Source organism: Clarias gariepinus, chromosome 27, assembly GCF_024256425.1.
Source record: "Clarias gariepinus isolate MV-2021 ecotype Netherlands chromosome 27, CGAR_prim_01v2, whole genome shotgun sequence".
NCBI classification, from domain to species: Eukaryota; Metazoa; Chordata; class Actinopteri; order Siluriformes; family Clariidae; genus Clarias; species Clarias gariepinus.
In genome coordinates this window covers 10,739,985-10,764,213 of record NC_071126.1, presented here as the reverse complement: position 1 = coordinate 10,764,213, position 24,229 = coordinate 10,739,985, and the positions used below count along the sequence as shown (strand labels likewise).

Sequence of the window (24,229 nt, the reverse complement as noted above, 5' to 3'; positions counted from 1 at the left end):
AATCTGCATTTTCATTTACAAGTTTGGTACTGTAATTGGTACTAATTTTTGCAAAAAAATTATAGGAAATCATTGTGCATTTTTAAGATTTTTTTTTCACATTTCCTCATCTACGGTACAACGAAATTTTTTCCTGTTCAGTGTATTGAACAGGAAATATTCTCCTAAAACATGCAACTGAGTGACCCAGCATGTGCTCGGTTCAGTGTTTTCATGAAAATGGCTCATACTTTTAAAGGGACAAAAGATTTTTTAGTCTCTTGTCCTACTTTTACAAGCAATCACTTGCTATGAAAATAGTAACATTTTCTTCCATCAGTAGTTACACTGCTTCTTCATGCTAACTCTCTCTCTCTCTCGCCCTCTCTCTCTCTCTGTCTCTCTGCAGGCAGGACAGGGGGGAGGACATCGGACACTGCTGTATGGTCACGCCATCCTACTAAGGCATTCGTTCAGTGGAATGGTGAGAATGTGCCACACCGATTAAAGACACTGAGGGGAGGATTAGCCCCCTGTTTCAACCACAAATCGTATCATGAGGGACGGCCATATAATCCATACAAATAGGCTTAATAGAAATGCATAAATAAAATGATATACTTAGTCAGTTTCACTACGATTAATGAATAGAACTTTGTTGTTAATACATTTATATGCTGGATTTGAGCAGATTCTGATTGTTTCATAATTTACCAGCGTATTTGACATGTCAATGCTGTCGAAATGTTAGTAAGTCTTGTTGATATTTGGGTTGCAGATGTCCTAATGTGACCTCATGTCTTGATTATTCCCCTAACAGTATCTAGCCTGTCTAAAGACGTCAAGGTCTCTGACAGACAAGCTATCATTTGATGTAGGATTACAGGAGGACTCGACAGGTATTTCAGATTCAAATATAAAATATTGTTTCAACTTAAGACTTTGTTTCTGTCCTTTGTGACTGTTCAACCAACTAATCAACAAAAAAAAAAAAGAGAAGCAACTTCATTCATCGGTTTAATGTTCAGCTCTTAGACACTTGCCCTCCACGCTGAGCCTTTACTATTTTTATATATCGAGGACGTAGGATGGGTTTATTTGAGAAGGGTTCACTGGAAGACACCCATATGTGATATCTTGATATGCATCTACGGAAATGTCCTTCAGTTGGCCAGGGGCAAATATTATATTTTAATCATAGTGTACCATCACATACTATGATTTATTCTCAGTTGTGAAATGTTGATGAAAGTAACTATGACTTTATTCCTCCGTTCATGAGCATTTACTTGCATGGCTTCTTTCTCAAAGGCGAGGCCTGTTGGTGGACAATCCATCCAGCCTCGAAACAGAGGTCTGAGGGTGAAAAGGTTCGCATTGGTGATGATCTCATTTTGGTCAGTGTGTCCTCAGAGAGATACCTGGTAAGAATCATTTTACAATACACTGCAAGCAGTAATTGGGCATCATTATGTGTTTAAATGAGGTATTTTGTTGTATTATCTTTAGACTTTTATTATGCTGAGCATTATGCTCTATATGCTGTACAGCCTCTTAAATATGTGCATATTCCAAATACATATTGGTATAATAATCCAAATACTGCATTATGTCTTTACTACTTTAATATTAGATATTTAGAATATATTATTAGTAGCATTATTTATATAATTCTAAGCTCTTTTAAATTATTGAGCAAAAATCCTTCCACCAGTAAAATCTAATATAAAGGTTTAAAAAGTATACTGTGCTCAAATGAATCAATATCATATGAGACAGCATGCTGTTGTACCGAATATAACCTGAGTGTGATATTGCTTTTATACAACGGTTCACCAAAAGCCATTTATTATTAGTTTGGGGGACGTTATCGGGGCAGGGCTTGTAGGATGACATTCACACACACATACACACACTAATGGATTGGGAATGACTGCTGTCCGGCTCACGGAGTACATAAATTGTCTGAATAACGGATTACATTTTTGCAAAAGTAACTAAATAACTGAGTACTTAAATGGTGGACCTAACGCGTTAAATTTCTCGCTACATAAAAAAAGTAATCCAAGTATGCAAGTACTTGGATTACTTTTTTGATGACTTTCTAACGCGTTACTTTGTTACTTTGTAACGTGTTACTCCCAACACTGTTTATTATTAACAGATTATGATTGGCTTGTTGGTTTAACTTATTATTTTGCCCTGCCAACACATACCCTTCCGCAACTGGTAAACCTGCCGACTGAAAGTTGGAGTAATTAACAGAGGTGCGTTTTTACAGGTACTATGTAGCCCAAAACTGATAAGTATAAACCATGGAGTTGTTGCACAGTAATGAGAAACTTAAAAGATTTACTTTATATTTCTATCTATTCCACTTTAGAATACTAGCTACCATCTGGGGTTACGAGGTCGAATCCCAAATAGCATAAAATAGAAAGCTACTGTGCTATGTAGGGTATACAAAACCCTACTTGTTGAATACTCGTTTACACACAAGCATTTAAGATTCTGCTCGCATCCAATTCAAAACATTTATGCTTGCCAACAAAACTAAAAAGAGCCCAGCACCCACTTACCTTTCAGCTCTAACCACACCCCGCATCCCACCCCATTCCCTCCGATGCTCCTGGTCCCACCATCTCTCAGGGATCGAGGAAGACATGCATTTAGACTGTTTTCTGTTCAGGCACCTAGGTGGTTGAATAAACTTCCCTTAGATGTCCATAAGTGACGACTAAAGGTCTGTTTAAGAGATATTTGGATTAACCCCCCAAGCTACACCCCCCCTCCCCCCGCCACAAACACAAAAAAAAATAATAATAAGAGCAAAAAATCCTCCCCAACAATTTTTGATTGATGTTTTTTATAGTTAGGAACCTAATAACCAGTGTAAGGATCTATCCAATGATGGAAACTTTGAGGCACGTTTGTTAGTCACTCTGGATAAGAGCTTCTGCCGAATGCCTAAATGTAAATGTGTTAAAAGCTAGTTTGCTTGGTAGCTGTAAAAAAAAAGAAAAATCATGGATGGGTCCGAGGCAATTCAGAATAGAAGCTATAAATAAGGAGACAAGTGTTGTTTAGGATGACATAACATCATAAACATTCACATTATCATGTGTTTTCTTACTAAAACTGCTTCCATGGCTGGTTTTGAAAATGTGTCCTGCTCTCCGATCTTTTCAGTACTGCAAACCGTGCCAGCCTACTTTTCCTACGCTAGCGACCGGCACATAATTAATGACTGTTAGAACGCCTGGGACAGAGAGCGATATATGTAGTTAAACACTCCAGTGGTGTTACGGGCTGTTATCACCACTCATGGAACGCCTGTCCTCCAATGAGGTTATCGGTTCGAGTTAACTGTTGTATAAGAGACAATCACACATATAGTCAAAACTGTCATACATTCTTTATTGTCATGGAGACAGACAGACAGATACACACACACACACACACACACACACACACACACACACACTACCTAAAAGAAATAAATCTGTTATTTTTCAGCATCTGTCTATCTCCAATGGAAACATACAAGTGGATGCTTCTTTTATGCAAACACTCTGGAATGCGCAGCCCACCTGTTCTGGCAGCAATGTGGCAGTGGGTCAGTTAATTTCATATTTGTAAGAATGACAACAATAGTTTACCTAACCAGGCTGTTTTTATAAACAAGCGAATGTTACTGCTGCATTCGTACAGCAGTTCGGGTGCTGTTTGATTCGTGTTTGAAGAAACAGTTCACCTTGTGTTTTTAGGATATTTACTGGGGGGGCATGTGATTCGCCTGTTCCATGGACACGATGAGAGCCTGACTATACCAGGAGCGGAGCAGTCCGCCGAGCAGCAGAGGTGTGATGCTCTACCTGAACTGTTAAATAAGCATTTTAAATAACAGCCATTAATGGCACCCAAAGTTGCACATTATGTTCGAGTTATGAATATGTGTGGCTTTGCTGCTGTGTGAATTAGACACCACCAGCCGCTAAGTGCAGTGTTTTTCTTCAGGCTGGTGAACTTTGAAACTGGGAAATCAGGGTCCAGGGCTAGGTCTCTGTGGAGGATAGAGCCACTTCGGATCAGGTGACACACACCCACACACACACACCCACCCACACACACACCCACCCACACACACACACACACAAACACACACGTTTTTAAACACAAACATTTACCTTTCTATCATCTTGAAGTTCTTGCATAAACTTAATGTTAGCGAACATAAAGAAAATCCTTTTCCAGTTTTATTTATACATTATAAAGCTGTTGTTTTCTTCATGACGACCGGCCAAATATCACCACAAGGACAAACCTGTCAACTGCCCCAGTGATTGTTCAATTTTATATGACCTACACATCTAAAATGTAATCAAGTTTCTAAGCTGTCTCTTCCAATTATGCATGAACAAGTAGCTCAGTCAGCAAAGACCTAGGAGAATGCCTTCTATACAAATCACTTCACGGTGATGTTGTAACTTGTGACTGGGTTGGACACTTGATGTTGAATCTATTGTACAAAGGGGACTAAAATCTCAAAGTTTACTTTATTGAGTCAATATTAAATTGATTTGTTGAATGGATTGCACAGTGGAACAGCCAGTATTGTTCCTGCTTTAAAGCACCAATTAAGCATCACTAAATGCAGCCTATTTGAGTATTGTTAATGATCCTGTGCATCCCTTTATGATCACATATTCACCCTAATGGCTACTTTCAGCCTGATAATAAATTATGTCAAAAAGCTCAAATCATCACAAACTGGTTCTTAACATGACAATAAGAGGTCCGTGTCCTCACAATTCATCAGATGTAAATACAATAGAGCACCTTTATGCATTAGGATGCATTAAAACAAGAGATATGCAGCATTAATGTACAGCTGAGAAATCTGCAGTGTTCACATACATAACACAATTATGACATATATATATATATATATATATATATATATATATATATATATATATATATATATATATATATATATATATATAATTAAATTTTATATGTAAAAAATTCCTTTGATATTCTGGTCCATATTGTCATAATTGTGTTATGTACATGAATATACAATATACTTTATATATATATATATATATATATACTATTTAATATATAGGATATATTAAAGTTAAAGTTCAAATAAAACACTCAAGATGTGAGAAAAGTCAAGACATTTAGATTTAATTTAAGGGGTTCTGGAATTAACCATTTAGGAATTACAGCCATTATCAGAAACATAAATAAATGGAACAAATGGCTAGTGCAGTACAGTAGTTGCATGGCAAGGTGTGGTGTATTCCCTTGTTACTCCATGATTAATTGGAGGTCATTTCAAGTGTTAAATTTGCATTTGGTAGCTGTTCAAACTCAACATGAGATGAAGGTGGGCATCTTTAGGCTAAATAGAAAACCAAAACTAAATAAATAATCAGAGAGATAGCCGATACAACAGGTTGGAACTTTCTTAAAATGCAGGAATTAACTGGCAAACTCAGCAAAAACAAAAGGCTTACAGATGGCAACTAAAGTAGATGACTATAGGATCCTGTCCATGGTGAGTAAGAGCTCTTTAACAACATCTGGCTAAGTTAACAAACACTTTTGAGGTAGGCATGTCAATAGCAAGTCTACAGTCAAAAGATGGATTTGTGAAGTAAATACAGACATTTAACAGCAACATGCAAACCTCTGGTAACACTCAAAAAAAGAAGGGCCAGATTAGACTTTGCCAGAAAACTTTGTCAGATTCTCTAGACTGATGAAACCAAAATTCCTTTGGTCTAGAATGATGGTAGGAGAAAAATATGAAAAAAGAAAGAAATAGCTCACGATCCAAGGAATACCAGGATCTGTCAAACATGGTGGAGGAAGTGTTATGGCATGTTTGTCTTCCAATGGAACCATGTCACAGGTGTTTACCGTTGACCTGAGCGCTGATAAAAGTAGCAAGATACATTATAAAATGTATTGGACTATATACTCTATTCTGAGATTGAGACAAATGCTGCAAAACTGATATTGCTCATGGGTAATGATCCAAACCATTCAGTGAAAGCTACTCAAGGCAAAAAAAAAAGGGATATTCTTCACCAGCCAAGTCAGCCACACAACTCTTAACCCAATATCACTCAGAAGTGTTTCTCTTTTTGAAGAAGAGACTAAAGGCAGAAGCTGCAGTAAAGGCCTGGCAAAGCATCTTGAGGAAGGAAACTCAGAATTTGGTCATGTTCATGGGATCCAAACACCAGGTTGTTATTGACTGCAAAGGATGTTCTTTCAAGTATTAAAAGCAATTCTTCTGTTTGTAATTATGCTAGTTTGTTCCATTACCTATGAGATCCAAAATGGGGGTGTGTATAAAAATTGCTGTAAGTACTGAATGGTTAATGCCACACTTCTGTCAAACCCCTTGAATTAAATATCTTGAGTGTTTTATTTCATATGGATGTGGTGGTGTACAGAGGCCAAAAACCAAAAAACTTAGTTTGTTTAACAATGTCTGGACCTGACTGTATGTTACAGGGAAACTTACATGTACTTTTTTTTGTCTGTGGGCTCTTTTATGTCACACAGCTGGAGCGGGAGCCATATTCGTTGGGGTCAGCCCTTCCGCCTGCGCCATCTCTCCACTGGCCACTACCTAGGTCAGACAGAGGAGCGTGGCCTGGTGCTGCTGGACAGAGAGAAGTCTGACACTGCTGCTACATCATTCTGCTTCAGGCCAAGCAAGGTTTGCTATAAAACCTGCATATCAGTTTAGGGAGGGTTTTAAAACTCATGTCACCTGCCGTGATAAATCATTTTCAAAATAGGTGATACCAATAACTTACATGGTGCAGTGTGTCTGTGGTATCTCTCTCTCTCTCTCTCTCTCTCTCTCTCTCTCTATCTCTCTCTCTCTCTCACACACACACACACACACACACACACACACACACACACACACACACACACACACACACACACTTCATGAACATTGAGAGAGAACCTGTCAGTATCTGTTCCAGAGATGTAATTTCTATAGTGGCGTTCCAGTTATTTAATCCTAAACAGCAAATTCATCATTATTGTAGACATTAATTAGTCACGACTTAGCTGGAAGAAGCTGTTATGCAGAAAGGTCATTGGCCTGCCTTTCTCTTCCTGTGATTTATTCAGTCTTAACAGCATTTGTTTTTGCACTTAGAAATTGCTGTCAACTTAATTTAGTGCTTCAAATATTTTTGAAGTCAATAATGGCAAATACTCCAGGTGGGGAGATTGAGGACACTACAATTTCACAGTCTTCTAATTGTTTATTTCTTTTGTCCATCTTTTGCAGGAGAAAGTTGACACTGGGCCAAAGCGGGACATTGACGGCATGGGGGTGGCAGAGATCAAGTACGGCGATTCCGTCTGTTTCATCATGCATGTGGCGACAGGGTTGTGGCTGTCCTATCAGGCGCCGGATGCGAAATCCTCCCGCCTCGGGCCGCTCAAGAGAAGGGTGAGGAGACAAACCTGGAGACAAACCTTTAAATGTTTAAACTGGGCACCATGCACCTCACCCTATAAGCTCATGAAGTCTGGAAAGGAAAGTTGACGCTCTTAGACCACATCTCTGCATCTGTGTACGCCCAAGCTATGACCTAAGCTCTGATCTGATGGCTTGTGAGACAGGCGACCGTTAGCATGTGTATGGGTAACTGCAGTAGCCTCTGGTTCCATACCATGCTTAAAAAGTGATAATGCTCTAGGCATAGTGACAGTATTTTGTGAGAGTGGTCTGACTTAGAGGTTGCTTCCTCAGCGCTGTGGCATGCAGCTTGGTTCTGGGACAAAATCCAGAAACAACACCACCACTTCTGAGAACATATTGAACAATTACCTAATTAATAGACATCAAAACCTCCTAGAGCAGGGGTGCTGAACTTCACTTCTGGAGGGCTCCCAAGTGAAAGTTTTTGGGCCAGTAAGATCACATCCCAAAGTATTTTATACCTCAGGAATTGGTACATTGTTACCTCGTTAATAAATGAAATTACATTCCTATTTAAAGATTCCTGATGTTTTAAATACTTTATTCTTGCAGTAAGTGGAACATAATATGTATATCATGACTAAAAAATAATCAGATATGAAAATCAATCAGATTTAGGAAATAACCAGTTTGTCTGATCATTCATATTCATAACGCATTATGATGTCAATACCAACACAATGTCAAGGCTTTGTTCTGAAGCAGGTAACACTTTCTCAAAGTAAGTGCACTTTTTTGTAATAATCTTATAAAGGAGGACTCTACTTGAAGACTCTTTCTCTGGATACTGTAAATAAGTTTGTGAGCAAGTGTGTATGTTGTATGCAGGCCTTCCTCTATCCAGAGGGCCATATGGATGATGGACTAATTCTGCAGCTCTGCCAACACGAAGAGTCCAGAGCAGCTCGCATCATTCGCAACACCACACAACTCTTTACCCAGTTCATCAGGTACTTTTTTATTACCTTGCTGTAGGTGTATGGTATATCAAAGGATTCTTCACCAAGAATTTGGGAGTGGTATTTGGAGCTAGAAACAGTTACAGTAGTTCTTATTTAGATCCAAAATGACCTGTTCTGCAGAAAGTGTTTCAATAGCATAAATATATTTGCAAGCCCCGGTCATGATCCTCGACATGAAGGACGGGTCATCCACGGTAGACTTGGCAGACTTCGATGCAATGTTCTTTTTCCTAGGGATGAACTTGGCAGAAACATGTATGTTTAAATCACACATGAGGTTCGTCTGCCTGTTCGGAATGACACACCGAAAATGGCTGCAATGTTGTGGATTTTTCTCTGATGATCATCATGCACAAGTTGCTGAACGGTTTCCATATTTTTTTGGGGTTGAGCTTTTGGAAGATCTCTTGTCTTCCTCCAGTGATGTTTCTCCGCACTTGCCCTTTAAAAAACCTTAAATGACTCATTGCAGTTTCACGTAACCTTGTGCAGCCATCTTTTGGTTTGTTACAAAACTAGTCTCAAAACTTTTTGATAGAACCTTATATATGGTCAAAAGTATGTGGACCCCTCTCCTAATTATTTTGTTCAGGCTTGCTTTTTATCCACACTCATTGCATACATACTGTTTAATAGCCATGTCATTTCCTTGTCAATTTTAGTTTTTTTACCCTGATTTTCTCCCTAATTTAGTCGTATCCAATTCCTCCCCATCACTAGGGCGCTCGCACATTAAGGCTACTACTACATTTACATTTACATTTAGGCTTTTGGCAGACGCTCTTATCCAGAGCGACTTACATTTTTATCTCATTACACATCTGAGCAGTTGAGGGTTAAGGGCCTTGCTCAAAGGCCCAACAGGGGTAACTTGGTGGTTGTGAGGTTTGAACCTGGAATCTTCCGAACCGTACTACTACCACTCGGTCAGAAGGGCCGAAGACTATTACATGTTTTCTCCAAACCATGTGACGCCAGCCCAGTGAGCACTTTACCACTGCGCCACTCGAAGGCCATTACAGTAGCTATGCCATTTCCATAGACAAAATATGGCAGTAGAAGGGTTATACTGAATAGCTTAGTGACTTTTAATGTGACACTCTTGTAGATCGCCACCTTCTGAACAAGGCCATTAATTACATTTCTGCACTGTTGGATCCTTGTTAACTTCAAATACAATTATTGTGAAATGAAAGCATCTAGATGCGACTCCAGCTCAGCCACAACGTGATAGACCAGTGGGCTTCTTAGTGCTGAAGCACACAACATGCAAAAATTGCACCTCTTCTGTTGCATCACAAATTACAGAGTTGCAGAGTTGCTGGGTTTGGAAGTGAGTTTTCATGACAAGCAGCTTCACGCAAGCCTAAGATCATTACGCACAATGCCAAGATTTGGTTGGAGAATGCCACCATTGGACTCTAAAGCATTGAAAATGTGTTCCATGGAGTGATAAATCCCATTTCACTACCTGGCAGTCAAATGGATGGAGGTTTCCAGGAGAAGGATACCTATTAGAATGCATTGTGCCAATGCCATTTTTTTTACAGGTTTAACACCCTAAGCCAGGCCTCGCTTCAGTGCCAACAAATGTTCTTTCAACTGAATGGGCACAAATTACCCCAGACACACTCCAAAATCTAGTGGAAAGCCTTCATGCAAGAGCAGAGGCTCTTATAACTGCAAAGGTGGACCAGCGTCTTAAAATAAAAAAGGCCATGGATTTGAATACGATGTCAACAAGCTTATATAGGTGTCATAGTCATAGTCACGTGTGCACATATTGTGGTCAGTATAGTGAAGTCATTTTGACTTAATTGTAACAACGTCTTGAATTATTGCAAGAGCTGGTCATGTTAAGAAAAGTCACATATGTGCTTACATTCATATATACATATATGCTTGTCTTTAAGAAAGTCCTGAAGCATGTGAAGAGTTTTTTACTTCCTCATAATAAATACTCCTTATATTGCTTTTCCATAATGCAGTTGAAGTCCTGGGATGTATAATAAAATGTATATTTTAAAATGATATTTTGATATATTGATTTATTAATATAAAACCAGAAATCTTACTTTCGCCCTCCTCATGTGTCATCAGAGGGCTGGATGAACTGAAGGGCGAGAAAGCATCAGGGGTGAGTCTGCCGGTGGGAGAGGTACTACAGACCCTGGAGGACCTCATCACTTACTTCCAACAGCCTGACTCGGAGCTAGAACATGAGGAGAAACAGAGGCAACTTCGCTCGCTCATCAAACGCCAGGACCTTTTCAAAGAGGAGGTAAGATCATTACCTTCTGAAAAGCACATCATATGGTCTAAAAAAAAATGGCAGTATTTTTCAAGCTTTTAACAGCTGTTGGATTTTTACATATTTCTCTGTACTACTACGTGTGTAGTGTAATGAAATGCCACTGTGTGTATATGGCATCTGTATCTGACTGTGTCTGACATCTGTTTGTAGATCCACATGTCTCTATCTGCATGTGCATTTGGGTATCGCTACTGGAGAAAATCAGTTTTTCAGCCTCATAATGCACAGGACAGTTTTGCCCATTTTACTAATAGGCCAATTTGAACCACTGCTTTTCTGCGCCCCATGGGCCCCCTGATGCGTGTCTTTTATTCATATCTGTATTTGCATAATTGTTTTAAGCATATTATTTGTTCAATCTGAATAATGTGTTTGAATTCTGTTACTGTGTTGTTATTAATTAGTGTGTAATGAAAAGTAATAAATGCAAAAGGATTATAATAAATATTCACAAAAAACTAACATAAAAAACATGCATGTCCCCTTTTGTATTCATTTATTAATTTTAGCGTAGGCATCGCAAGGTTTAATTTCAAACTAGGAAAATTGGGTGCCAGTTGGGAGTACACCCTTACTGGGATGGCAGTCAACTGCAATGAGCACGCACACACACGCACACACACAAACACACACACACACACAAACTTGGGTTCAGGATCGAACTGGGATCCCTAGAGGAACACGATGCACTCCACAAAAAAATTAAGTTACACTAGGATTAATAAAGTACCCTAAGATTGAGAATGTACTGTAGTGATGGATGATGTCCTTCTTTTTCTTTCTATTTTAGGGAATGCTTACATTGGTCTCTATCTGTATCGACCGGCTCAATGTGTACAACAGTGCTGCTGAGTTTGAGGAATTTGCAGGCGAAGAGGCAGGAGAGGCCTGGAAGGACATCTTAAACCTCCTCTATGAGTTGCTTGGTAGGCGTGCCATCACATGATATGTACACATGAACACACATGCACACACTCCCTTCATGATAGGATTGATGGCAGAAAGCTGAAGATATTAAGGTGTACTTTAAGGCGTGAAATGTAAAGGTGATGTTTGATGTTGCTGTGAAGGATATCACTTATTCGGCGTCTATACCGCTTCATCCTGTATATTCATATTCAAATTTCAAATTAAAATTTTATTTGTCACATACACAGTCATACACAGTACGATATGCAGTGAAATGCTTGAACAACTGCCCGTGACCTTAAAATAGAGACAATGAATAGAAAATAAATATGAAAAGGAAAACAGAAGGTAAATTTGACTAAGTAAGAATAAAATAAAATATAAAATTAAAAATAAAATAACACTATACAGTACAAAATATACAATATAAGAAAAATGGATGAAAAATATAGAAAAATAAGAGACAGCTGTACTGTACAGGACACAATATACAATATAAAAAACTAAAATAAAAATAGCAAAAATAAGAACAATACAGAGATAGTATATAGGGTCATAAGGGCATAAGGGGGGGTGGGGTACACTCTGCACGGGATGCCATGCCATCATAGTGCACACATACACACACTCAAAAGCTCATTCTCACACTATTGCCAATTTAGGAACACCAATTTCTGTTGTTCTTGAACTGTGGGAGGAAACGGAGTACCTATAGAAAATCCACCAAGCTTTGGTTGAATAATACAAACCCATGCAAACAGACCTGAGGTGGGAACCGAGCCCTGACCATGAAGGTGCAAGGGTACCAAGCCACCAAATGTTCTCACACTTGACTTATGACTTATTTAATTAACATGGGTAGCAAGGTTTCAACAAATTTTTCATCTTAACGAAATCTCAAGAACTACACAAAAAGCTTGATTCCAGCCAAAAATTCTTACATTGGGAAAAGAAGATATTTTTCTGTCTTCCCAGCCTTCACATGGTCTACAAATTATACACACCACAGCTAATCCATTGGCCTGTGTGAGTGATTGTTGCAGTTCCCATTTTTCATCACTAGGAACAATGACTGTGACGCTAAGTGCTGCAGTGTGTGTGCTGTGGTGTACAATTGCACAACATCTAGAAAGGCAGGCAAATACATGGAAAAGCAGTTTATATCTGTCAAATAGAGACATTAAAAAAACATTACTCCTAACTTCAAAGACATAAGCAGTTCAATGCAATTTATTGAACGGCTGATGTACTGTAAACGATGTCCCTGTCTGCCTGACCTGCACTCTGTTCCAGTGGACAAGCTTCCACTGATTAGTAAAAAAAAAAAAAAAAACATTATGGCCCTGTTTTATAGCTTAAATAAATTTCCTATCTCTCTGGAAATGGAAACATGAAGGGTTCAGGTTTCCATTCTCTGTGCTTTGCGTTCACTTTGCAGATGTTTATCTCTCTATACTATATAATTGTTTTAGCATTATATTTTACTGAGATGACTTTTACAAGCATACAGTAAAAAGCAAAAATTCTTTACTTTGACAAATTGACAAGATAACTTGTAAAAGTGGTGGCACCCTCCAGGGTTTGATTCCCTCCTCTGGGCCTGTGTGCATGGAGTTTAAATGTTCTCCCTGGGCATGGTGGGTTTCTTCTGGGTGCTTCGGTTTCGTCTCACAGTCCATAGACATGCAGATTAGTCTGATTAGCATTCCCAAATTGTTAGTGTCTATATGAAGGTGTGAGTATGTAAGTATGTGTGTGTGCCCTGTGATGGATTGGCACCCCTTCCAGGGTGTACCTTGCTTCGTGCCCTAAGTCTCCTGGGATAGGCTCTAGGCCATGACCATGAATACAGAAAATAAATGAGTGAGTGTGAACTAGTAAAATGCTAAGGCCTTTTGCATGCTTGAATTACGGTTGTCCTTTAATTGCCTGATACCTTCATCAGGTTACTATGGCAACTACAAACAAGCATCTCTCACAGCAAAATGTGCAGGTGACCCTCAGGAGAGGCTGAAAGGCAGGACTATAGACATGATGCATCAGTCTGCTGACATCAGCCCGTTTTTGTGTCTTTGACAGATTCATGTATTGTCTTACTGTTTGGACGTGTTCATTTTAGAGTGATACAAGACATTTGGATCCACTACCACAATTTTATTTTTTTTAACAGTAATCAAACAAAGAAACCTTTGCATAGCTCATATGTAAAACTGGGATAAATTATAAATTTTCTTTGTTTTAAAATTATTAATATTAACTGTTGGGCATCTAATAGAGCTTTAATATTTAGTTTAACTTAACAGTCAACCTTTGGTAATGAGTCAAGTACTACAGTCCTGATGGAACACATTGAAGCGTGAGGCAGTATGCACACTCAGTCGCTCTTTCTTTAGACTTAGTGAGAGCTAATGGCTGATTTGTAAACACAGGAAGAGAAGGCCATCAGGGGCAAACATGGTATTGACAACTAGCCAGTCAGTATAGGCAATCAGGATTCACAAAGCAGCCACAGTTCAACAGAAAGGACAGGAAATGTGAACTTGTTTTAGAAACTGGGAAACAGAAAAAAAGAGTCTAGAAGCAAGAACAGAGCAGTGCCGGAGGATACAAGAGGAAAATAGCAACATAACCGGTCACTGCTGTGCATGTATTCATCAGTAAATAATAACCATTTTCTCACTCACTCATTATCTACAGTATACGCAGCTTATTCCAGGAGACTTAGGGCACAAAGCAGGGTACACCCTGGACAGAGTGCATATCTTTTTGATTTCTTTTAAGCAGATGAATGACTCTCGGTGTAAAGGACATGACAAATGCATGATTGTGGCGTTGCTATGTATTGAGAAAACTCAACACCTCTTTGTATTTTTTTCTCTTTTGTCCTCCAGCCGCCCTGATCCGAGGGAACAGACCCAACTGTACACAGTTCTCGCGCAAACTGGACTGGCTAGTCAGCAAACTGGAGCGGCTGGAGTCCTCCTCAGGTACATCACAGGCAGAGTTATGTGTTTATAACTGTTCTTATTTTGTATGCACTACCTAAGTTTAGTGTACTGTCACATGGTCCACTAGCCGCAGCTGCACAAATAATTGGTTTTTGTTGCTTCTTGGCTCAGAGCACATTAGGAGGAAGCTGCAGTATGCTTAACCAACACTCTCTGCGCTTTGCTTGTGCCTCCACATTATTTCATAGTAAGAGTGTACAGACTTATAATACTGAGCCTGTGTTATAAGCGAGTGGTTTTTCTGTGCAGGCATCCTGGAGGCGCTGCACTGTATCCTCACAGAGAGTCCAGAGGCTCTAAACATCATCCAGAAAGACCACATTAGATCCATCATTTCCCTTCTCTATAAACATGGACGCAACCACAAGGTCAGTTTAGCCTCACTTCACACTCACAAACACAAGTGAAAATGTAGAGGTGCTTCAAAATGGACTGTTTGGAGCTTCTGCCTTCGATTTTTCAGTGGCATGTAACAGGACGAATTTCAACAATCATAACAATCTAAACATAACAATCCTAGCAACCATAAACCTAATTTTACTGATAGATTTTAACAAAAAAAAAAGCAAGAGCTTTTTTTCTTCAGTAAAGCCAATGCAGCACAGCCCGCTGCGCATGGATCTTAGCAGGTAAAGAACCCAAGGCAGCTAACCTGGCCTCATATATTCCCAGGGGCCAATCCGATCAAGCATTCATGGGATGTGCCCGACAAACAAATCCAAACCACGCAGGGTCGCCGCGCCGCCCATAGCACCCAAAGGATTTGCTGCTATTGTCCTGGTGCCAGGCACCACAGCACAGTCCCTCCCCAGTGGCACAAGGGAATATACACTATACTGGGCATAATGCTTTGCATTGTAATATTATAGTTATTGTGTAAATATTTTGTGTGTGGATGAAATGATCCGCAATATACGACACAGTAACAAGCTGCTGTTTTACATGAAGGAAACATTACATATTGTGATGTACACCCTGGACAGGGAATCTGAATTCTTTTAACTGTCTGAGTGCACACACACACACACACACACACACACAGAAAGAGAGAGAGATTTTATATTGCCGTCAATACATTCCAAGAAAGTGTAAGTGAATTGTATAACGTTGGGTCATTTAGAACTGATAGATCTTCTAATGTTTTAATGGCAGCTCTAATGCCTGAGTATTAAAAAGCTCTTTGTCTCAACCGCTCCTCTGCAGATTCTGGATATCCTCTGCTCTCTTTGTGTCTGTAATGGCGTGGCAGTCCGAGCCAATCAGAACATCATCTGTGACCACCTGCTTCCAAGAAGGGATCTGCTGCTCCAAACACGTTTGGTTAATGATGTGCAAAGGTAACAACAATGTACTGGTGTATAGCTTACATATACATATATATATATATATGTACATATGGTCAATAGTAGAGTCTATAGTACAGTATAGGCTGTGACTGTCAAGTGTTCACAATCTGTTTGCCATATAGTACTTATATTACTCTTTCTCACAAATGTTGCCTTCATTTCTTTGGACATTTTCTACATTTTTATTTCTAAACCCTACTATAGTACTTTTATGAATTAATGTCAAACTCATACATTTTTCTTCTCACTTAACAGCATCAGGCCAAACATCTTCCTGGGTATAAGTGAGGGATCAGCGCAATATAAGAAGTGGTACTTTGAGCTGATGATTGATCAGGTGGACCATTTTGTCACAAGTGAATCCACTCATCTGCGAGTAGGCTGGGCCAGCACTAAAGGATATGCTCCCTACCCTGGGGGTGGAGAGGGCTGGGGGGGCAACGGTGTTGGTGATGATCTCTACTCATACTCCTTCGATGGACTTCATCTGTGGTCAGGTGTGTTGTATTCACTGTGTGTGTGTGTACTGTATCCACTGGGTTGGCATTTAGGTTTCAATAGTAAACATTAATAGTATTAGTGAATCGTATACAGTATGTACACTCACTCACTCACTCACTCACTCACTCACTCACTCACTCACTCACTCACTCACTCACGCACACACTCACGCACACACTCACTCACTCACTCACTCACTCACTCACTCTATCCTGTATGCAGGGTCACAAGGGGCCCTGGAGCCTATCCCAAGGCACAAAGCGGGGTACACCCTGGACAGGGTGAATCCATCACAGGGCACACATATATACATTCACGCCTCATTCACACACTACGAGCAATTAGGGAATGCCAATTAGCCTAATCTGCATGTCTTTGGACTGTGAGAGGATTTTAGATGTGAATGGCATAGTGGTTAGCTCTGTGGCCTTGCACCTTCAGGGTCAAGGGTTTGATTCTCACCTCAGGTCTGTGTGAGTGGAATTTGCATGTTCTGCCTGTGCTTGGTGGGCTTCCTGCAGGTACTTTGGTTTCCTCCCACAGTGCAAAGACCTGCAGATTAGGCTAATTGGCGTTCCCAAAATGCCCGTAGTGAAAGACATAAGCATATGCTTGTGTTCCCTGAGATGGATTAGCACTCCATCCAGAGTGTACCCCAACTTGTGCCCAAAGTCATCAGGCTCCAGGCCTTCCATAAGGAGGGGCATAGTGAGTGAGTGATATTTTACCTAAAATGCCTTCCAAATCAAAAACATATACTTGTGTAGAATAATTGTCCTGAGTTATTTCAGTCTTACTTCTCATCCACGTGAATAAATATATAAATGTTCCATACAATTACATTTAGAATACCACAAATATCTTGTATTTATTATTACTTTTAGCAGGTAATTATAAAAACAATATGAAAGATTTATAGTATGCTAGACTATGCATTTCAATATAGTTTGTTAATATGTTTAAATCAATGAAAGGATTTCAGAATTTTTGTTTATTAATTATTGTTTTTTACTTTTATTACTACTAATAATACTAATATTTATTTTTAAGGCAAATGGCCATCTAAATGACTTTTGCACTGATGACCTCAAGCATGTGTCAAGTGTCAAAACCTTCGATATTGGTTACTCACTTTAGCTTTTAAATTATTTCATAAATACTTATTATTATTTAATGCAAATGTGTATGTTAAAAAGTCAAAGCTAAGGGTATACTCAGATAATGGTGCAGCTCAGCATGGCTCCATAATAATGTGTTGCAGGGAGAATTCCGCGGGCCGTGGCCTCCATTAACCAGCACTTGCTGACCTCTGATGACGTGGTGAGCTGTTGTCTGGACCTCGGCGCCCCCAGCATGTCCTTCCGCATTAATGGCCAGCCCGTGCAGGGAATGTTCGAGGACTTTAACACGGACGGTTTCTTCTTCCCTGTTGTCAGCTTCTCAGCAGGAGTCAAGTGAGTCACGCAGTCAGCATCACCACAGGCTCCTCACCTCTCCTGCTTTATTATATTTGTACATAAATAACTGCCACGACTATGAGGACTATACGCACCTGGCGTGCAATTACGAAAATGAACAAGTGAAGGGTTTGTTTTTGACGTTGCTCAAACTTGCATGTGTTTAAATGGTTTGAGGTGGGACAAGAGACAGGTGTATTCAGTCACAGTTATTGATGGGGACACAGGGTCCTGCAGAACTGCTCAAAGGTAAATGTCTGGCTATATTTAGGTCAACATTGAACTTGGAGGTTGACATTGAACCTGCAGACATTTTTCCACTGGGCTTTTTTCCTATCCATTACCTTTCACCTTGAGACTGCAGACAGGATTTTAGTGATTTATTACCTACTGAGCCTCATACCTTACTTTACACTTTTTCTCTACAACCAAGGTGTTGCTGGGAAATGTGTATTCATAATAATGGTGATGCAAACCAGATAATATGAATAATCAGTGCCCACTTTTACGTCTTTCACTAGGGTTCGTTTCTTGTTGGGTGGTCGCCATGGTGATTTTAAATTCCTACCCCCTGCTGGCTATGCGCCTTGTTATGAAGCCCTTCTCCCCAAAGAAAAGATGCGGGTGGAGCCAGTGAAGGAGTATAAGAGAGATGCAGAGGGAGTGAGGGACTTGCTGGGAACCACCCAATTCCTGTCACAAGCGACCTTCATTCCCATTCCTGTCAATACTGGCCAGGTGGGACCTTAACAACTTTTTAAAAAATTGAAATTTCTTATCAATATATATTATTTTATCTTTATCTCTATGCTATACATTTAGATACTTATACTATAAATATTATCTTTGTATTTGTCAGATTGTTCTGCCTCCACACCTTGAAAATGTACGTGATAAGCTAGCAGAGAACATCCACGAACTCTGGGGTATGAACAAAATTGAGCTCGGCTGGACCTATGGCAAGGTAAGACATCTATATTGACATTCTGTAGACACACCAAAATATCACTGCAATCAAAGGAATTCCCATCTTAAACTAAAGTACTGTGTAGGCAGTGACACCATCTCATTCAGATATTTATCTCGGTTTCATACTGTTCATTTCTCCCTCAAACACTGACCGGCTAGATAAAGCCAGGGGAGTGTAAATGAAAAAGTCACCCTGAATTCAGGATGCCTGACTAATCTTAAACATCCCAAATAGCTACCCAGCAGATGGGCATGTAGATCTCATTTTCAGATAATCGGGCGAAGAATGATGAGAGTGCACAGAGGTAATGTGTGTCTACTACTTTGTGCAGCAGCAGCTCTGGAAACTGCTGACACTCACACACATACACACACGCATATACAGTATATAGGTGGAGCTCATTGCAGCAGGGCTTTGGACCCCAATGGCTAATAAAGCAAACTCACTGAATGGCACATTGGCTCAGCAGGAGAAATTCATTAGGAGCTATCACTTTCATTACTCCAAAGATGCTACCTGATTACTTAATTTAGATGGGGGATTTTATCATTCCAGATGTTTACAGGGCTTCAATGACAGCTCGTTAGCCCAATGTGACATTGTTCTGGACTTCTGGTAAGAACTTACCACTAGAAGTGACAACCAATTAGGCATGGGATGGCTTTCATGACTTGCCTTAATATTTCATTCCCAAAAGACACAGAATGGATACCAGATTTTCAGACCGAAATTCAATTTCTATGTAACGCAGTCAGACATGTTTCACACAGGTGACAATACAGATTGGAAGAACAAGGCTAAAACCCAGGAGTACAAGAAGTCTATCAATTACTGTTCCTTAGTCCTTTTTAAAACACTTTTTTTCCTTCTTTTTTTCAAGGTTCGTGATGACAACAAGAGGCAGCATCCTTGCCTGGTTGACTTCTCCAAGCTGCCTGAAACTGAAAAAAATTATAACCTACAAATGTCAACAGAAACATTAAAGTGAGTGCATATGAACAGTAGAACCGTTAGAGTTAAATTCTCATTGTGTGTCTTTTAAGGTATTGATTGGTCTGTGAACTAAGTTTTGGCATTTTATTAACTAAGTGGTATTTGAGTCAGCATTATATAGGCATCACATAGTGTATGATTGAGTGTGTGTACCTGTGCCATGGGGTCAGTTAACGCCCCATCTAGGGTGTACTCTTCATTGTTCTTTGGAATAAGCATATATATGAGGGTGAGTCAAAATTATCCAGCTCTGGTTATCTGTCTAATCAGCGCTTTTCGTTCAAGGCTGCTGTCTCTCCAGTCACTGCTGTGCAGGTGTGAACATGTTACATCAGTTCATTTGTAATTGCTGTGCGAGCAAAAATGGATGTCCCACTTGTGATTTGCATGAAAGAAGAGAAGCGTGCAATGATTAATTTTTTGTGATTCGAGGGTGTACCTGGTACTGAAACACCTCAGGAAAGAGCATAAGCAGAAGCGTTTGGAAATCTATCAACAAAATGGACTGATATTCTAAGGAAGGTGAAAGTTTTTTTTACTCATTAATTACTTCGAGCCTGAGAGTTAATGGCCGAGTATGGAACATGAACATCCTAAATCTTCTAAAGAAAAAATTCTAAAGGCAACAATCAGAAAAAAGGTTTAACAATCAACAGTGCTCATTAGAGTGAAATGCTTATCGAGGAGCTAAAGTCGAAACTTCAGATATAACATAAATTCAGCCTTATATTAGTCACATACTGTATACATTACCGCACAGGTGAATTCTTTATTCTTCAAATATCCCAGCTTTTCAGGGTGGGGTCAGAGTGCAGGGCCAGCCATTATACAGTACGGCACTTCTGGGCCAGACAGGGTTAAGGGTCTTGCTCAAGGGCCCAACATCAGCAACCGCCAACCTTTTAATCAGTAACGCACTGAGCCACCACCACCCCTAACCATAGAGAATTGGTATCCAAGGACAACAATGCACATCTGCATACTTTTGTAAACACTGTGGTCACGCTGCAAAAGCTTCATTTTAAAGTTAAGCATCCCCCCTATATTCCTGATCTTGCTTTATCAGATTTTCACCTTTCTGGAACCCTGAAAGCACCCATATGAGGATGAAGATTCACTTCTGATGAAAAAGTAAAGACAGCTCGTGGCCTGCAGCTCAGTCTAAAACATTTTAATGAGGCAATACGAAAGCTTGACAGATTATGTCAAAAAATTATTTGTCATTTTTAAAAGTTAATTAAATTAAATTCTACAGCCAGAGCGTGGATAATTTTTAACTCATCCTCGTATTTTATACTAGAAAAGTTGCTAACAAAACAGCTGTTTTTTTTTGCTGCAGCATGCATGCATTTAACCTTTTTATATCCACACTAAGAGGCAAGAACTGGAACCTTTTTTTCCTTACATTTCTAATATCTTTGATGCAATAGTAACAAAAATCTAAGTTTCTTTTTTTAGCAGCTTTTAGAAAATAGTAAAAAAAAAAAAAATCTGAAAAAGCCTATCAACATCTAGTGAACTGTTTAACATAGCAGCATATGTTTAAATGCTTATGATTACTGTATGAATCTGTGAACTTTTTTTTCCCTCCCGGTAATGCAGGACCTTACTAGCTTTGGGATGTCACGTTGTACAAATTAATGTGAATGCTGAAGATGAACTGAAGAAGATCAAACTTCCCAAAGAGTAAGTCCCTACATACTGTATACTGCTTCGCTGGCCTGTAACAGTGCGTAAAATAAAGAAAGTAAAGGCTTAGTGGTTAGCACAGTGGCTTTGCACCTCCAAGGTGCGGTATTCGATTCCTGCCCTGGGTCTGTGGCATGGAGTTTGCATGGTCTCCCTGTGCGGTTTCCTCCCATAGTTCAAAGACATGCATTTTCCACTTCCATTAATATATTCAGTAATGATTTTAGACTCTCAAGAAATAGGAATGTACATGAGTGATTGTTCTAATTTGTCTTTCTTTTTTGTTCAGGTATGTGATGTCTAATGGTTATAAGCCTTTGCCACTAGAGCTTTCTGATGTGAAACTGACACCTGGTCAGGAAGTTCTAGTTGATAAACTGGCTGAAAACGCTCATAACGTTTGGGCCAAAGATCGCATTAAACAAGGATGGACTTACGGAATTCAGCAGGTAAATTTATAATGCTCGAAAATGGTGTAGATGTAAGAAAAACTACCAGTAAATCCACAATGAAAAGCAAAACACTGTCGGCATATATGAAGTAAAATTCTTTTTCTTTTTTTTTTCTCTCCGAAGGATTTAAAGAGCAGACGCAACCCTCGTTTGGTGCCATATTCTTTGTTAGATGAGCGCACAAAGAAATCTAACAGAGACAGCCTTCGAGAGGCCATCCGAACACTAATTGGATATGGATACAACATTGAGCCCCCAGATCAAGAGGGTACGCATGGATCTCAAACTGTCATTATACCAACCACCATTTTGTATTTCGTCAAAAGACAGTGTAATCCATAGCCAGGTTATGATGTCACCACTTTCTCCACAGCTGCCCATGTGGTGGAAAAAATAAGTGTTGAAAACATCCGTTTCTTCCGTGTGGAGAAGAGTTATGCAGTGAAATCAGGGAAATGGTATTTTGAGTTTGAGGCTGTGACCGCAGGAGAAATGTGCGTAGGCTGGGCTCGGCCTAGTTGTAGACCTGACGTCAGCTTGGGCATGGATGACCAAGCCTATGTTTTTGATGGTTTCCGAGTAAGTGTTCCTATATAGCACAAGTGTTGCTCCAGCAGATTATCTGTTCAGGTTTGGTTGTTTCTTTAAAGTGAAACCTGTCTTGTAGGGTCGACAGGTACACATGGGCAGCCACTTCTTTGGGAGAACATGGAACAAAGGTGACGTGGTGGGATGCATGATTAACATGGAGGATAAATCCATGATATTTACTCTCAATGGAGAGATCCTTATTACCAACAAGGGTTCTGAGCTCTGCTTCACTGACTTTGAGACTGAAGATGGTGAGTTGTGAAAGTCACATAATTCATTTCATGTTTATTTTACTGGTCCATTTAGAGATTAAGATGAATCAGCAATCATGCTAGAGTTTAATAAAGTTTCCTTTCTTCAGGCTTCATCCCAGTTTGCAGCCTTGGGCAATCCCAGATTGGCCATATGAACCTGGGAAAAGATGCTAGCACCTTTAAGTATTACACCATGTGTGGCCTTCAGGAGGGCTTTGAGCCTTTTGCTGTCAACATGAACCGAGAGGTTACGATGTGGTTCAGCAAACGCCTTCCTACATTTGTCAATGTGCCAGTGGACCATGAACACATTGAGGTACTGCTAACTTGAACAGGAAAATATTTGACTTGAACGCGTAACTTTATCATGAATTAAACATGCAACTTTACATTTAACATCTTTATGATAGGTGACTAGAATTGATGGGACTGTGGACTCTCCACCATGTCTGAAGGTGAGCCATAAGACATTCGGGACACAGGCTAGTAATAACGACATGATTTATTGCCGCTTGAGCATGCCTGTTGAGTTTTATTCCAGTCCCAGAAAAATCACCGATATAAACGAGATGATCGGTGATGGCCAAAGAGCTAAGAAGGTTGACAGTGGAAAGACTGATTATAGCAGCATTACGAAGGTACGAATTTAAATCTCACATTCCCTGACATGAATTGATATTGTAGACACGGTTCTTGTTAATACTCTAAAGCAGCTTCATCAACACCTTTTTCTTATTTGCTTGTGTTTCAGTATTTCTACTCAGTGAGGGTGTTTGCAGGTCAGGATCCTGCCTCAGTATGGGTAGGCTGGGTAACACCAGACTACCACTACTACAGCAAGAAATTTAACCTGAGCAAAGTCCGCACAGTGACTGTAACTCTTGGGGATGAACGTGGCCGCGTTCATGAGAGGTCAGTACATTACCCACATGGTCAGAATGCACATATTAGTGTAAGTTAATGATATTTAACAAGATGCAGAATAGTTTCAACAACAATAGCCTGTAAATTGTAAAAAGCGTGAAGCAACCTGGTGTTAAAAGTATGTGTACTTCTGACAGTCACACCTGTACTGTATGTAGGCCCACTCCAGACTATTGTCACAAGGTAGAAAATAACCCCACAATAGTCTAGAATGTCTTCTATAACATCAACATTTCCCCTTTCCTGCAACCAAGGAGCCCGAACTGTCAGTGCTTTTCTGCACATATGATTTACCACGGTTGGAGTGAAATAACTGGGGTGGCCTAACCACAACCTCACTGAATAC

At 39.7% G+C, this 24,229-nt stretch overlaps 1 protein-coding gene across 1 annotated transcript in view; it reads left to right on the top strand.

The window, feature by feature from the left end:
• The window catches only part of ryr3 (ryanodine receptor 3), a 77,459-nt gene that overhangs the window by 4,368 nt on the left and 48,862 nt on the right, over positions 1-24,229 (top strand). Inside the window, exons 3-29 of the mRNA XM_053489187.1 lie at positions 389-463; positions 800-878; positions 1,291-1,403; positions 3,496-3,595; positions 3,747-3,840; positions 3,997-4,071; positions 6,568-6,724; positions 7,316-7,480; positions 8,342-8,463; positions 10,576-10,756; positions 11,580-11,715; positions 14,590-14,685; positions 14,956-15,074; positions 15,910-16,043; positions 16,308-16,549; positions 17,815-18,007; positions 18,532-18,748; positions 18,870-18,974; positions 19,861-19,964; positions 21,576-21,659; positions 21,952-22,111; positions 22,238-22,382; positions 22,488-22,693; positions 22,782-22,956; positions 23,067-23,275; positions 23,370-23,597; positions 23,711-23,871. Of these exons, the coding sequence (XP_053345162.1) occupies positions 389-463; positions 800-878; positions 1,291-1,403; positions 3,496-3,595; positions 3,747-3,840; positions 3,997-4,071; positions 6,568-6,724; positions 7,316-7,480; positions 8,342-8,463; positions 10,576-10,756; positions 11,580-11,715; positions 14,590-14,685; positions 14,956-15,074; positions 15,910-16,043; positions 16,308-16,549; positions 17,815-18,007; positions 18,532-18,748; positions 18,870-18,974; positions 19,861-19,964; positions 21,576-21,659; positions 21,952-22,111; positions 22,238-22,382; positions 22,488-22,693; positions 22,782-22,956; positions 23,067-23,275; positions 23,370-23,597; positions 23,711-23,871 (3,875 nt within the window). The remainder of the gene's footprint in view (positions 1-388; positions 464-799; positions 879-1,290; positions 1,404-3,495; positions 3,596-3,746; positions 3,841-3,996; positions 4,072-6,567; positions 6,725-7,315; positions 7,481-8,341; positions 8,464-10,575; positions 10,757-11,579; positions 11,716-14,589; positions 14,686-14,955; positions 15,075-15,909; positions 16,044-16,307; positions 16,550-17,814; positions 18,008-18,531; positions 18,749-18,869; positions 18,975-19,860; positions 19,965-21,575; positions 21,660-21,951; positions 22,112-22,237; positions 22,383-22,487; positions 22,694-22,781; positions 22,957-23,066; positions 23,276-23,369; positions 23,598-23,710; positions 23,872-24,229) is intronic.